Raw genomic sequence first — 16083 nt, 5'->3', positions numbered from 1 at the left:
TATGTATGTTTTGTTTTTAGGTTTGTTTTGAACTAGGGAATTGACGGATGCCATCGTGTGTCTAACAGTTGATCATAAAAGATAAATTGAATAAAATATCACAATGTTCAGTACAATGTGTTTATTAAATCGTACATCGACGTCCATAAATCAAACAATTCAGTGTCTTCGGATTCCAAACCTTAAAATTTGCTAATAAAACAGTTGATCTAGATTGATATGAGTGAAACATTCAAAATATAATTAATTATTTACAATGTTAATAATAGATAATTATAGCCTAGATAGGTACATAATAATTTTTCATTTCAATATTTTTGTCATTATCAGCACTTCACTGTCTCAACAAATATACTAAATTTTCATGCACCTACATAATTTTGTTGGCCTAATGTTCAACAAATTATAATGTATACTCAATATCGATGGAATGTAAAATATTAACTGAAAATTAAAATAATATAATAAAATTGATTAAATTTCCTTTTTTCCTGTTGTAACTACATTTAAATACATAGATTTATAAAACAGGTGACTATTTTGCTGTTAAAAATAAGGTAGACAATGGTGATTTAATTTAAAGTTTCTTAATAAGGAATAAACACACAATCTAACCGATGGTAGACAAACGTGGAGACTCGGGAAGCTCTATCGTGGAACACCTAGATATATAACTTTATGGCATTTACACCTCTCTACAGTAAAATTATGTCTCTAATACTTAAAACATAACAATAGGACTATCTAGGGAGATGTATATCGTATATACAGAATGTGGCACAGACTACTTTTATCATAATACCTCAATGATCAAATATATCCCTTCATGAGTACCTATACACTCGCATTTATGCATTCCATTTCATTTATTGTAACTGGTCTATTTTGGATGACAATCATGCATTTGTTAGACACGATCTTTAATTGTCCCACATATTTCATCAACATCACTTTTATGAAGATTAAATTTTAAAGTATGGCTCTAGTTTTGTGAGGAAATATTATGTGTCTTTACTGGAAGTACGTTAAAGCTAAGTATTAAAGAAATTAGATGTACGAGTAGCTTGACGTTGTAAATTTGACTAGATAGACAGATACTCTAGACAAACCGAACACTGAACGTAGCAAACACCATACAATGATGCACATTACTTCCATAATGATTTTCGTGGCGAACTGTAGTACACGTCACGACTTACTAAGTATAATTATGTATAAGTATATGCTTGTAATTTTACAATATATAAAGGTAATTATTAAATAATTTCATTAAGTTTACAATATCTACTTAAATATGAAATACTCGGTTCAAAAGAAGTATTTTATTACGCTATTATATTATGGTGTTTCATCAAATTATGCTATAATAAAATTCATCCATCCTAACTTCATATTATATACGTAAGGCACTCCATTAATTTTGCTGTATTTTGTCGAAAGAGTTCGAAAACACTGACACACGTGGGACTTTCTACAAAAATGAAGACCTTTGGAAGTTTCTGGTTTCACGCGCCGCACATCTCTAACATAAGTATATCATCAGTTATAAGCTCAAACTAATATTAATTACAGTATATTCGTCGGAAAACAATCTTAACTAAAATCACAAGTACTTTCATTTCTTTATCGAATTCAAGATGAAAATACGATACCAAAAAAAGAAGATAAAGCTTTAACATAGACATAATACTCGTAATTGTTTTCTGATAAGAACTATCTTATAAATTAAATTAAAAATAATATAAATAAATTTAAATACATATATTTTCCGAATGATAGTGATAGTCAATAAAAATAATTATCACAGACAACTAATAAAACATAATGAAAATACGTAATAACATAATTATCAGGACATTTTATACATATAACAATTAACGTAACTACATTGAAATGGTTATGGAAATATTTAAACAAATATACGATCATAGGAGGGACACTATACCGCTATATATTATGATGGCTCCAATTGTGATTTATATCAGGGATAATAATCACAACTGATACATTACATCGACATTGTTGGACCCTATATATTAATTAAAAAGCCATTTATTCATAAGTAATCTCTTTAAAATTTTTATCAAATTTAACTACCTAATTTACCTACTTACATGACTTGTTTCATACTTCCTGAAAATTTCGAGTGTAATTTATAGTTTTCGCGCGGCGTCTACAATGCCCCAATTATAAGTTCTATTAGCACATAGAACAGGTTCAAACATATTCACAAAAGAATTCAGTTTTTCCACGTATTCGGAAATTATTTTAGTCAACATATTACAGATTTGGATTGCAACAATTTTATTTCAAAGTACAAACATTACAATCTTACCAAACGAGCTTAAATGAGTTTTTTTTTTTTATTTTATACCAAGAACTTACTACTTCTAATATTTTTAGCCATCGATATCGATTGGGCAGGTACAATAAATTTCAAATGTTTCGTTGAGCTTATTGCGAATCGTTCGTGTTCGCGACAGGGGTCGTGTCGTGTATATTTGTCTAAACGTTGGTCCCTATAATTGCTATTGTAATGTTATGTTTATGTAATGTTGTATAGAGCTGGTGGGAAGGGGTGGCGGATGCGACGCCGCGCGATGCGGCCGGGCTCTCCGAATAAAGGCACATTGAGTCATGATTCATATTGTTATCCTATGCAATGCAGTACGTAACATTCCCACATCCCTTCAATAACAAATAATCTTGTCCTTTAAGGTCGGCCTAAAACTAGTTAAAGGGATTAACTAGATAATCAATAAACTACATATTATACCATATTTTGTAATGTATATGAATCAAATGTCACCCCACAATTCATTCATTTTCGTAACACGTCAGCGCAATTTTTTGTATCACATTCTATAGATCTATGACATCGAAATCTTTTCAATTCTACTCTTTTTGGCAACGTGGTGGTGAAACTAAAATTTGTCTAATTAGCTAAGAGGCGTATCTGCCCAGAATTAGCACTAGAGCGAAGAAAATTTCATTGAACGTTTTCTTCGCATTTGATTTCCCGCGGTGCGGGTTGGGCCGTCCATTGCGATTCGAGGGACGCGTCCCAGTCGGAGAAGGAATCATATGCGAAGGAATCGCTTGTGACCTCCTCCAGAGCGACTTCTGCGCGACTGAAGGCTTCAGCAAATTTTCCGATTTCAGTAGAACCGAAGGCTTGCTGGAAGGCTGGGAGCGGCACGAGCGGCGGCCGCTTCTCCTCGGGCGGCGTGCGGGGCGGCGAGCGGCGCGGTGTTGAGTAGAAGCACTCTCGTGTCTTGGCGGATTCACTGACCGTCACTGGTGCCATATATTCTGATGAATTCCCTTGGCGCGTTCCACATTCACCACTATATGACGTATCCTCGTACGGACGATAAGGAGTGGACCGCCCGTCTTGCATGCAAGGTTGGTTCTGGATGTGAGGTCGGGGGCCCTGTAATGTTTGTCATAGAAACTGAATAAATCGCTCAAAAATAAATGCTTTTAGTTCAAATAAGTTGATTTGCGTCAGTTTTTTTAATTGTCATGATGAAAATGAAATTTTCTACACAATCATGTGTCTCACTAAATTATTATCATAATAATATAAGTCGGTGCTAAATACTTTATGTAAAATATGGCATATTTCCATAAAAAAGTAGCTCTCTGAGTAAATTGTACTATTTTATTCACCAAGTACCTTCATAGATCGACAGTCTGTGGCATAGCGCATGTGATCGCGTGCGCACGCTGTGCGGGAGGCCCACGCTCCTGCGCTGGCGCCGCTCCAACTGCCGCCCAGGACGCCCATCTGGAAAAACAATAATCAATTCCTTTAAAGATCTCCGCGTGTACTTATTAATTAATAACAAATTTTATCACCTATGAGGGTAACATAGTCAATTCTGACAAAACCCTCTATAAAAAATAAAGAGAAAAAACAATTAATAACAAATTAAACTTTCGCGTTTCGTTAATAAATTAAAACGTACAGGTATTAAACGCGGTGCTTTCCTTAGAAATGTGGCTACATCTGCTTTGGATACGATATCACAAAATAATCAATCACGATCAATCTACAATTACAAGAACCAAGATAATTCATATTACAAGAACCGACTAAAGCGCTGCTCGTATTTTGATAAAATTTGGAATAGATATAACCCGGAATCATATCCCGGAATAGTATCATAATATATATTTTACCTGATAATGAGGCCACATGTGCGGCTCGCAGTAGGCGGGGCCGCGGCTGTTCAGGCCACATTCTAGCGGAGGCTGTAACCAACAACAATACAATTGTTATTGACATTATAGATATAGCAATAACACGTGACGGTTGTCAAACGCACGCGTTAACTAACGTTTTTTTCTTTTTAATATGACATTTTAAAACATCTGGTACTGAATAGTGAAGTTAAATACCTTTACATGAATTATATTGTTTAGTAGAATCTTTAAGAACTGCGATTACTTTAATTCTATATTCTTGAAGATTTATATATATCTATATATATAAAGCCTCAAGTCTGTTTTTTCTATAGCTTTCCTATTTTTATTTTCCACTTTCAAAGGTACGTGATAATTCCCCTCTGCCGTATGTTCCGCCGTATCGATCACGGGTGTAAGTGAGACGCCTATGACGACGCACACAATACTCCCTCACCAGCGATATACAGTCGACAGCACATCAACCTACCCAAATCCATTGCAAAATCGCCAGTATTACCGCCATATATAGGCGGGGTGCAAAGTAACGTGGTTGACTGTACCCGTGCGTCAATATCCCTTTTGTTTGTAGCCTTATATAACTATATACATTTAAAGTTTCAGTAGCGACGAAAGTAAATGTTTGAATTTTTAAGTATTCGGATATAATGTCACGTCGTTGTCTCTCTTGGGGTAGACAGAACCAAGAGTTCTGAAATTCGAATGTTTACGTGAACAGCGGCCTTAACGGAGGAATTAATATTCTGAAATGGTGAAAGGTGACAGGTAGCCGATCGCTTATTAAATTTAAGGCATTAGACCCTTAATTCCCTTGATTGATACAGTCTGCGCGAGAGGAGAAACAGCTGGCAGATTATATTTTATACTTTCTCTTCCAAAACTGAGGGTTACATAATTATTTACTTTACGTACCTCATCTTAGAGTGCCTACCTGTTTATCACAAATAAATTTGATGGATTCCAGATCAGCTAGAAGCAATTACAACTTCATTAGGCCAACGATAGAGCCTTAAGCGTAGTATACGCATTATATTGGTCGAAAATTATATAATAGCCATTACGACTCCACAAGAATTTTCGTATTAAAAAAAGAAAGTTATTACCACTACATCGATCATTCATTTTATAACTGCTTAATATCAAAAAAGATTTTAATCAGTAGACTACAACTATAAACATTGTTATCTTTTGAGTGAAATCTGGAAATTTATAAGTCAGCTAGATTTTTTAATAATATCTTGCAACATTCTTCAAAAAACAATCAGCTTACCAGTAAAATGGTATTACATAGAAATATGTATTTTTAAACCACAATTTAAACACCAATATTAACTAAATATTTTTCCTCTTTTCTTAATGTAGAAACCAAACAAAGATTAAAGAAACAAAAGGTTGTAGCAATTAGGTAAAAAAGTTTTTTGGAAACTCCTTATTTGTATGGAATTTTTAAATGTAATTGTATTATTTTGAGGAAAACGTGAGGGCTTGTTTGACAGCCACCACCAGCGGCTATTTTTTTTTTCTTTTTGTTGATCTATTAGGCGTGCCCCTCCGAAAGCAGGTGACCATTGTTTTTAAACTCTTTAAAGGATGCGGAGAAAGACTATATTAGTTATTTATTTGTGTGATTATTTTTGCAATTATTGTAAGTATAGGTGTGATGTTGGAAAATTAACTTTAATATATAGTTTTTAATTTGATGCACGTTGATGAACGAATAAAAAAGTATAGACCGATTGTTATGAAAGAAAAGCAAATACCAAACCTCTCCCTTATCTACTGGATCTTTTCTTTAAATATTAGAAGACTAGCAAATACACCACATAAAATTAAACAAATTGAAGTAGACAAAGTAAAAGTAAACACAATTATAATATGTTATGTGTACATTTAATGTGTGAATCTGACTTGGCTTTTCCAAATTTAATTGTTATGTTACACAGCTATTGATGTCAATGTTTACATTACATCTATTTGAGTCTCGTTTGTTCCACGTAGATAGACAGATAGAGATAATCGTTATTTTCGTTCAACAATAGACTACAATAAATCGTAGACGTCTGCACGGAATTTGAATGAATGAATAAGTAGCACGTGCTCGTTACACAAAGTACTTGAACTTCCCGAACTCTGCGATGGGATCGTTTTGATAATAGAATAAATCATGATTCTCTGAGATCGTGGAGCTAGTACATACACATAAGCTTGGTACGAGATAATGTTGCAAATAGCGATTATATACAAGAATCACTTGTATACGTTTGAGTAAATATTTGTATGATTGCGGACGGCTGACATTTTGATCTGAACAGCAGACGGACGACGTGATTAATTCATTTCATCCAATAATAAAGTATATTTAACTTCCCGATAAAGTTAAACATTTAGAAGTAGTCCTGTATGTATAAAAGTATGGTGGCAGTAGGAGTAAGGTAAGTAAACCGATATTTTTAGTATACTGGTCTGGAGAAATTATTGAGAAGGAGTCTAATTGTAAATTAATCTAAACTTCCTAACAATTACCATGTATGTGCTACGGTAAATGTTACCTTAATGTTGTCCTAATATATTTATTTATATATTATTTACACATATTATTTGACAACACCAACCACATTCTTACTCCAGATTGAGAAGAGGTAGAGTGCTGTCATTTGATAGTCCAATTTTATTTTATTGTCTAGTTTACGTACATTGATTTAGTATTTATTTATATTTAATCCTGGTTATAGTGGCATTTCTGTAATTTCGTTATTCTGTGGTAATGTTTAGTGGCACGGGTGGGGCGGGGTGCGATCGATGTCCGTTCCGTCACTGTGCACCGCTTTGCAGGAACTGCATCCATGATAAGTCATGATGACGTGGAAACTTTGTAAAATTCGAAAAAGGGTCGAGTACATAGATAAAAGAACGGTCGAGTATTATTCTCATTATGATCCTAGTCATTCGGTGCCTAATCCGAAGTCGAGGATCAAAACTGAAGTGACTTTTAAAATATTTTTTGAGACCCTCATTTAAATGTTCGCTTTGATTTGAACTTCCTTGTTTTATGGTATGATACGACGATGTTCTATGACACTCGTAATTCAACGATTATCAAATGTTATTATCGCCTAGATATAGGGCACAATTTAAAAGAATATTCACTTATAAAATTGTACTTAACTTTTTCTCACCTACTAACATTTTCACGGAATTTCTCACAACTGCGAATAGTTTTGTTTTCTGCTTCTAGATAGCACTGTATATAAAATTTCATAGCGATTAAAGGTGTTGCAGGGCATAAAATAAATAACTATCAGGTAACAAATATATAATTAAAATATTATTAATACATTTCTTTCAAATCAAATATATATAAAAAATCTATTTACTATTGCGTACAAAATACGCAGTTATAAATGTGGAGGTTTTCCCCAAACATATCAATCTCATTTAAATTGAGTTATATGTGCTACGAATTTCGTAGCTTCCTTCGTAACGCTCACTTAATCTTTCGTAGTTGTATTGAATTAGACTTCCACGTGATTTTGTAGCAAACATGAAGAGAAATTGTTTTATTGGCTTATAGGAGCTTTTTCATTTTTGTGAGCATTATCTTACCGTAATGGCAATCAGAAATCGCTACGAGCATTGTTTATTTAGATCAATGTTGCGCTACGATTGTGTCAATATTATAACTTTTATAAATTAGTTAAAGTTTATATCTGATATTACAAGACGATATGAAATGTGCTTTTAATTTCTTATTTCGAGTTTATGTAATATATTTAATAAAATATATTTTCTCTTTTCATTTGGCTATATCCTTTTCGTCCAGCGTACTGCATCGAAACAAATGCTTATTACATAGCCAGCATACCGTCGCGACGGTAGACTAGTGGCGGGAGATTCGCGGAGGCTAACTATCGAGCGGGCGGCCACGTGACTTATCGATCAGCGAGGCGCCCACGACACTCGGAAAAATCAACCGCTGACAGCTTTCGCAGACCACCCTGAACCCCCCGGCCCCTGCTCTCGACACCCCGCACAACACCCCCCATACCGCCATCATTAGCGCCTTTGTGCCGCTCACTTGTCTTGTAATATGACGCCGTAATAATACTACTTTGGACTCAATTATTCGGTTCACACTTAAGGCTACCTAATCGATATCCAATCCAATTCATTTGACCATTCGTCAAATCTCATTTCGGTGATAAAATTGGAGCTCACAAATTGGAAAAGAAATAAAAGATATATCATACTTATCACACTAATTCTAAAACCACAAAGAAAAAGTAGACCAAAATGGCAAGACTGAATAAAATTTGAAAAGCCCTGTATATTTACCATTACATTAATCATATTATCAATACGATGCCATCATTCAACTCCAACCTGAACTTTCCAAATAATTTGAAAGTCAGCCAATGAATGACAGTTGTTAACTTATTTAAATGTGGCACATATTACAGCTCCCTCGGTGTATTGTAATTGAAACTTTATTGCAATACGGTATGATTGCTTTTGGAATATTATTTCAAGACTGGGAGCTTTGGGGAGGATGGCGGGTGTCCTCTGACACTGACCTACATAACTTTAACTAGTCTTTTTACTTTACGATCATATTTCCATTTCACGTTGTTTAGAAGAGTGGATTAATATAACTTTTTTGTGAAGTGAGCGAGTATTCGGATAAATACTCATTTTATGATATTAACACAAAAAGTAAACGTTGCACGTGTTTATATATGTGTTTGAAATTTTTAACTTAAAAAACAAAGATTTTTTTTATCTATTCATTTAAAGTTTTTCTAATGAGTTTGCCATGGATCTACTAGTATATTAGTATTTCTTAGTTTAAGTAGTATTCTTTTTTTTTTTAAGTCATATTTATGACAAAAAGCAAATATTTGTGTTCGAAAATTTTCATTTCTTTTTTTAAATATAGTATCGTTGAGTTAGTATGCCATAACACAAGTCTCGAACTTACTTTGGGTCTAACTCAATCTGTGTGATTCGTCCTAATATATTTATTTATTTATTATTTTACTGTACAATACGCGGATACGCCCATGCCACATACAACAACATATGCCTGCCAATGCCTGCCAACATATGGCCCATACAACTATGCCTAAATTGCTGATATATTTTATACATATATATTAATATGGTGAGATTCGTGTATTATTTTGGAGCAAATGTGTAAACCTTTACCCAGCATACCGTATGTGAAATAAAAGAACACACCTGCAAATGTTTTAATTTTAATTTCTCCTTGTATGGCCTTCAATGAAATCCATCGTTCAAACGCAGACATCGAAGCACGCTAAAGTGCAAATATCATAACTCGTAAAGCAAAAGTTATGAATGACGTGATGCGACGTCACCATAATATTAGATTGCAGTTTCAGTCGGAATTTATTTTCCGCGAGGGAAAGTGGTTTGGCGTTTAATATGGATGAAATATATCTGCAAATTTTTGTCTATTTACTATTTGTATTTTTCTTTTAAATTCTTGCTGTAAAATTAAGTACACTACATATAAACATGATTTGTCCGTTTATAGTAGTAATAAGTAAGATAAATAATAAAGATAATATTATTGTTTATAATAGTAGTAAGTGGTAATTTATAACTACAAATCAACTTGGGGCAAAAATACATTTTTTGTATGTATGTTTTTAACGCGATAACTTTTGAACCATTGGTCTGATTTTGATGAAATTTAAAATGTATGTAGGATCTGACAATACATTTGTAAGTTCGTGAGGCAACAAAATCGGTTAAGTCGTTTTTAAATATTCATAATTTTGTAAACCTTTATTGAATTCTGAAGTCTAAGTTCGCGGCGAACAACCAGTAGGATATTACGATGAGTTAGGTGGAAAAACATATAATTTAAATATGATGTGAATACAATTAAATGTTCATCCTGTTAACAAGGCTGTAAGTAAATCATAAAACGTCATCGTCCGCCTATAATATAAAATATCATTTTTGACACAAATAATGACTTTACACCGTTAATTATCTGATTACGCAAATCATAATAAACAAATCTTCCAAACGTAACGCGTGTACACAATTACAGCTCAGTGGGTTGAAGATATCGATATTGCTTCAAAACAGAGTTGTAAGATTACACCCAAACAAACATTCATACAAACATACTTATATAAAGTGCGATTAAATAAAAGCTGTTTAAAGCTATTTAAAGTATAGTTTGAAACTTACCGTGGGCGGATGCTGCAGGTGCGGGGCGGGCGTGGCGGCGCGCTGCTCCCGACGCGCGATCGCACGCCGCACGCGCGTTTCCTTCGACGCGTACGCGCCATAATCTGACACGAAATTGAAATTCAAATAAAGGAATATTCTGAATTTCAGGTGAAAAAAGCAACATGTACCAATAAGTTGTATTGTCATATTTGGTTTTTAATAGTAATTATAATCGAGGTAATTATTGCGAAAACCTACGATCTTCATTATTAACATGAACGGACAAATCTTGATAAAATTTTGCACTTGAATAGAGTGAAATATAGGCAAATACTATGTTATATAATACCGCATATGGTTACATATGCTAATTCAGATATTTTCCAGCCATTTATATCTAAATCATCGTCTTCTCTGTAAAATAACTTTCATTGTCACTGGAAACAGAAAGTTGTTTTAAAATAAATTCAGCAGAATGCTGAATCTGAAATAACTACAACAGCAGCCAGGTGTCGGCGTACAGTTAATTTTAGAGTTGCACTTCGCAAATGTAAACAATGCTGCGCGCGTAATGAAGCGGTGAAAGTGACGACCGATCCTAATGCAGCTCTGTAAAAATATCCGTGCCCGAGTTTCATTTACGAATATTTTTCTTAGGACACTTAACATGGATTATTATTCATTCAATATTTATAAGTTTTTTAAATATAAGGTATTTTTTGGAACATAAGTTTTCTACATACTCGTAGTCAGGAAAAAATAAGATTAAAAATATGAATACTCTATTTATTTAAACTATTGCAAATCATAAAAGTTTGCAATAGGTGGAATTAATGCTATTCTCTGCCTGTCAAACCTTGTGACCAAACAGAAAAAGGCAAAAGGGGAAAAAAATCAGATGCGTTTTTCCAAATACCTGGGAAGTAAAAGTATACCAAATTATAATGTAATTAAAAAAAAATACTCAAAGTCTTTGTTCTCCATATCTGCGTATGTTTATGACATTTTTCTATACCAACTTTATTTAATTTAATAATGACACAGAATTTTAGTTTCAGAAACCTCTTGACTTCACCAGAAAAGGCAACAGGCGGGCATAGAGCTGGATCATCGTATATTTTTATTTTTATTTACTTTAAGAATCAGACGTTTGGTATCCTGATCCGTATTAGTATTGAAGGTTCGTACTTTGGAGAAGTCGATCGAGTTCAAGAAGTAGTAGTGCTGGCAATTACATTCTTGGTTTGAAGACTCTGTGTAAAGATGGGTAAGTAAGTGGTGGAACATTTCTTGACAGGATGGAATTCTTTTAGTCGTAAAAGTAACGTCAGATACCTTTAGGCTACTTGAATAAAATCCAAACCAGTGTTAGGCAATAACATAATCTAATAAATAACATTTAAGAAGCAATTCGGAATGAATTTGTTAAAACGGTATCGATTTATCACTTATTATAGAGATAAGCTTCTGAAAACTTTTATATTTCTATTAGATACTTTTACTGTATTATGGTACATTGAACTGTGAAGGACACAAGCACGATACACACCTCGAAATTCGAGGGCACTTTGTAGCGTAGGATGTGACGATGGATGAAATATTAACACTAACATTATTAAATCGCAAGGGATGCCCGGGGTTAATTTATGGGTCGCAATATTTTCGCGTTGCCAACTAAAATCCCAGTCACCCCACCAAGTACGCAACGTTCCTGATTAAGCCTATATTAGAGCACTTTATACATAGATACCTATTGGTGTTCATAAAGTATGGTTAGACATTTATATAAATAAATTTACATAAATAAATTAAAATTCATCATAACTACATAATATAAAACAAAGTCGTCTTCTATGTATGTCTGTTTGGAATCTTTCTTTAAACAACGAATTTCGAATTTGGATTTCATTTGTCACTGTTATTTGGACAATTTATACCTGAAAATTGATACATACACAAATGACCCTGTGCGAAGCCGGGCCAGGTCGTAATCTAACAACGTAAAAATATAAAAGTGTAGTGATTCCCTTGAGTAGATATTTCTTTATGATTATATTCAAGTTGTAAAATGCAAAACCTCCTGGCGTAAATTTATAATAAAAATCTAGAAGGTGCAAATAAGAAAAATGTGATTTAGTCGGAGTCAGCGCCTCCTGCGATAAAAATTAAAATATAAATTGTTTCATAACGCGTTTAACGGCGCGAAAAACTTCATCTACATATTCATTAATCGAAAATTGACGGTTTTTTTCAACGAGGCACTGGATTTAGAAGTGATAAACAACGTAATGTTCTGTTTTATTGAGCTTAATGTCGTTCTTATAACGTTGTCAGCCGAATGCTAAAGGTCGGTGGGTGCCAGCGAGCGAGACGAAAGCGTTACACTACATTTACGTTTCTCTCATCCTCACGGGTCCCTAGTGGCATTTACGGCATTAATGCCTCTAAGCCCGGGGATATCTAATAAAGAAACCTTTACATTTTTAAGTGTGGTCAACCCTCCTTGCTAATGCTGTTGTAGCCTATCAACTATCAAGCCCTTATCTGTTAGTCGCCTCTTACATCAAACGAGAATATATGGTCTGAACCTTTTCTAGAGTTGAATGATGCTACTCTACTTTACTTACTATACTGCGATATGTCTCTATATACTGTAGGAAATATATTTTTTCAAATTTCGGCGTAGCTAGTTTCTAGATATATAATATAGATAATAATTATTTAAAACACCAACACAACGTGCTTTTTATACCAAATTTTCTAAAGGAGAAAAGATGCAAGACGTTCTACTGGAGCGAGTTATTATAAAAGTAAATCCTTGTCTCTACAAATTCCATACTGGATTTTGTACTGAAATTCAACATTGCTCCACAGGTTTAGCAGTGAAAGTGTAATGACAGATGTCTGTTTCCTTCTATTTCACTTACGTACTTGAAATGAAAATAATCATTTAATCTATGGAGCAACTCACTTGTTAAGAAAATAATTCAAAAGAAAATGCTCCAGAAACATAATGAACTTTAAATGCTCACTTAAATGGTCAAACTGGTGGCGGTCCTCGCAAGGCCCATGACATGAGTCTATTATCAACTAAATCTGTGGCGTCAATTCGTACGGTTGCTATTAGCGGGATCTCATCAGCTCAGTTATGTTATATTTTGGTTTTATTGATTATATTTTATAGATTATTATCATGCGGATAAAAACAAATTGATACTGTAGAATTGAGAAATTTATTTTCTATCATTAATATTAAGTATATATTAAGTAGTTACAAACAAAATTACTTTATAGAGCGGACTTTTGTGTTAGGTGTGGTAAATCGTGGGGAAAAGATTTGTAAAATTCATGAATCAAGACAGAGCATACTCTGACCCCCAGATCATAATCAATAATCTTATTTGTGCTGAAGAAAATATTTATGCGGTCTTTCTTACCGAAAATATGAAATTGAAGTGATTGTATACCTTTTTGTTTGAACTCATAAAAGTAGCCCTTTTCTTATCCAAACAGTCAAATTATGTAGTGTATTGTGTATTTAGGGTATTGGCCAAGTTCCCATGCGCATATTTACTTGGCGAGAACTGTACAAAGTTTGCAGTGAGTCGCGACGCGGGTGTTAGTACCCCGGTCAATATGTAGAGTGGCTGTGCGGACGATCAATCGCGAGAGGGGAGGGGCGACCACCTGTGGCGCCCCCTCCCCTCTAACACGTGACGTAGACGCCGAGAAATCCGCCCAAACGTAAACATTAATTCTTACTTCATACTTCATTGTTCCGAATGCCGCTTCGCGCCATGCGCACATTCCTATCTCTGGTATTGGTAAACAAATTTCCCGAGCAACGCGCGGCGTGCCATTACGTTTGCTGTATGATGTGTACTTTACTACGATGCTTGTAATTCAATTAGGTTCAAGGAATTAGGACTGTGTACAAGCTACTGATTTATTAGTTAGTCCAACATAATGACTGCACAGCGCGCTCTGCATTGAGTAAACCACATACGTATTTTATTCTTAAAATTTAAATGCAAGCGCCCATACTCCTTATTATTATTCATACACACATATGTGTGTACACAAAACAATATTGTTTTGTTATGGCTAAGGAGAAGAAAGAACTTTCAATCTTTGAAACAACTGTGCGATATACTTTTTTTCATTTATGTGGTATGTTCAATCTATAAACAAACCCTTTTTTGATAAAACAAACTCACTCTTATCGGGTGGGTTGCAAGGTTAATCGACCCATACACACACACTTACAAGTGTACCATAGGTACGAGTAGTATAGTTTAAAAACCGGACGGCTTTTGACGTGGGTTTTATAACAAAACAACTTAGTTTACATAGGTATCTTCTGAAGCGTAAGATCAATTTATGTCAAATAAAACAAGTATTTGACATTCGAACCCGCAATATCTCATATGTCATTAATAATTTTACATCGCCGAGTTCTTCCACTGCTAAAAAGTCTTTACCTGAAGATACTCAGACAAAATATCTAATTATTGTTTATTAAACATTATTGTTCCAAGTAAAATCATACTTATCATACTTATAAATAAATGGCGAACTATGCTAAAAGCATTCTCTACCAGCTTACAAATAAAATAGATAATTACAATCATTTAGTAGGTATTTATTATAGATAAAGTTTTTATAACTTAAGTATTAATTTTCTACTGACAAACAGAATACCAACCCATAGGCATGACATGGTCATTATGGTGCAAGTGATGCGGGTAGTCGTAGCGGTAGTAGCGGGCGTAGGGATCGTGCGCGGGCGCATAGTACTGCGCATACGGCGCGTACGGTGTGTATGGCGTGTAGCCCTCCCAGTACTGGCCGTGCGGCAGCCCGCGGTACTCGCCGTAGTTACAGCAGTCCATCGCGGCAGCCCTACGCACCCTCCAACACCACCAGCCACTTCCATCCTCGACCTGACGCCCACCACATCACTTGACGCTCGCTCTACGACTACTCAACTATCATTTACACAAACAGCTCGGGCTTGATAAAATCATCATCAATTCGAAACTAGCTATTAAAAAAAGTTTGAAAACAACTAACAGAATTCAAAAAGTAAATTGGCGCGGAGGACTCGACGTAACGAGTCGCGTAGATCGAGCGCAGTTTCGCGGCGGGAGTCGACGCGGATGCGACGTTAGTTAGCGAAAAGAGGTCGTTCGAGTTTGCCGGCGACGACGAGATATTCGATGTAGTCGGGCGACAGAGGGGCGCGGGCCGGGGAGGGGCGACGCCCGCTCGCCGGCGGCTCGGCGCAGCGCGGCGCTCGACGGACGCCGACTGAAGGCGCCGCGGAATCGATACGCCGCCGCCCGCGGCCGCCTGCCCGCACCGCGCCGCCCGCCCTGCTACCTGCCTGCGCCCGTATTGCGCGCGAACTTTGTCTTCCCCGACGGAATTTTATATTTAGAACCATGGTGAAACGATTGATCGATACTTTGCACTATTAATTAGTTAGTTAGGTACACTTTCACTAGTTACAAAAATAGAGGACAACAAGTTTAGTTATTTTTAGTTTTTTTCTCGACTACCGGTGTTATCCTTATGACTTTTCTGGCAATTGAATTTATAATCTGTAAATATATTCCAAATTGTTTGTATTACTTTCAAATTTAACGGAAATTGCCAATAACTTTCAAA

At 35.1% G+C, this 16083-nt stretch overlaps 1 protein-coding gene across 1 annotated transcript; it reads right to left on the bottom strand.

Annotated features, from left to right (window-relative positions):
• Positions 1 to 106: 106 nt before the first annotated feature.
• LOC128670628 (uncharacterized) lies at positions 107 to 15814 on the bottom strand. The gene is made up of 5 exons (XM_053746444.2): positions 15119 to 15814; positions 10432 to 10535; positions 4186 to 4257; positions 3680 to 3790; positions 107 to 3433 (listed from the first exon to the last, which is right to left on the bottom strand). The coding sequence occupies exons 1-5, from the start codon at positions 15303 to 15305 to the stop codon at positions 2990 to 2992; spliced, it is 918 nt and encodes a 305-aa protein (XP_053602419.1). The 5' UTR covers positions 15306 to 15814; the 3' UTR covers positions 107 to 2989.
• Between the last annotated feature and the right edge of the window lie 269 nt (positions 15815 to 16083).

Source organism: Plodia interpunctella, chromosome 6, assembly GCF_027563975.2.
Source record: "Plodia interpunctella isolate USDA-ARS_2022_Savannah chromosome 6, ilPloInte3.2, whole genome shotgun sequence".
In the NCBI taxonomy this organism is placed as follows: Eukaryota; Metazoa; Arthropoda; class Insecta; order Lepidoptera; family Pyralidae; genus Plodia; species Plodia interpunctella.
This window is presented reverse-complemented; position numbering and strand designations above follow the sequence as displayed.

Excerpts from the sequence above, each read along its gene's own strand:
- LOC128670628 (XM_053746444.2), bottom strand. The coding sequence starts at position 15,305 with ATGGACTGCTGTAACTACGGCGAGTACCGCGGGCTGCCGCACGGCCAG. Across the intron at positions 10,536-15,118 it reads TGACCATGTCATGCCTATGG|ATTATGGCGCGTACGCGTCG; the intron begins GTTGGTATTCTG and ends ATTTCGTGTCAG. Across the intron at positions 3,791-4,185 it reads ACATGTGGCCTCATTATCAG|ATGGGCGTCCTGGGCGGCAG; the intron begins GTAAAATATATA and ends TTGTTTTTCCAG.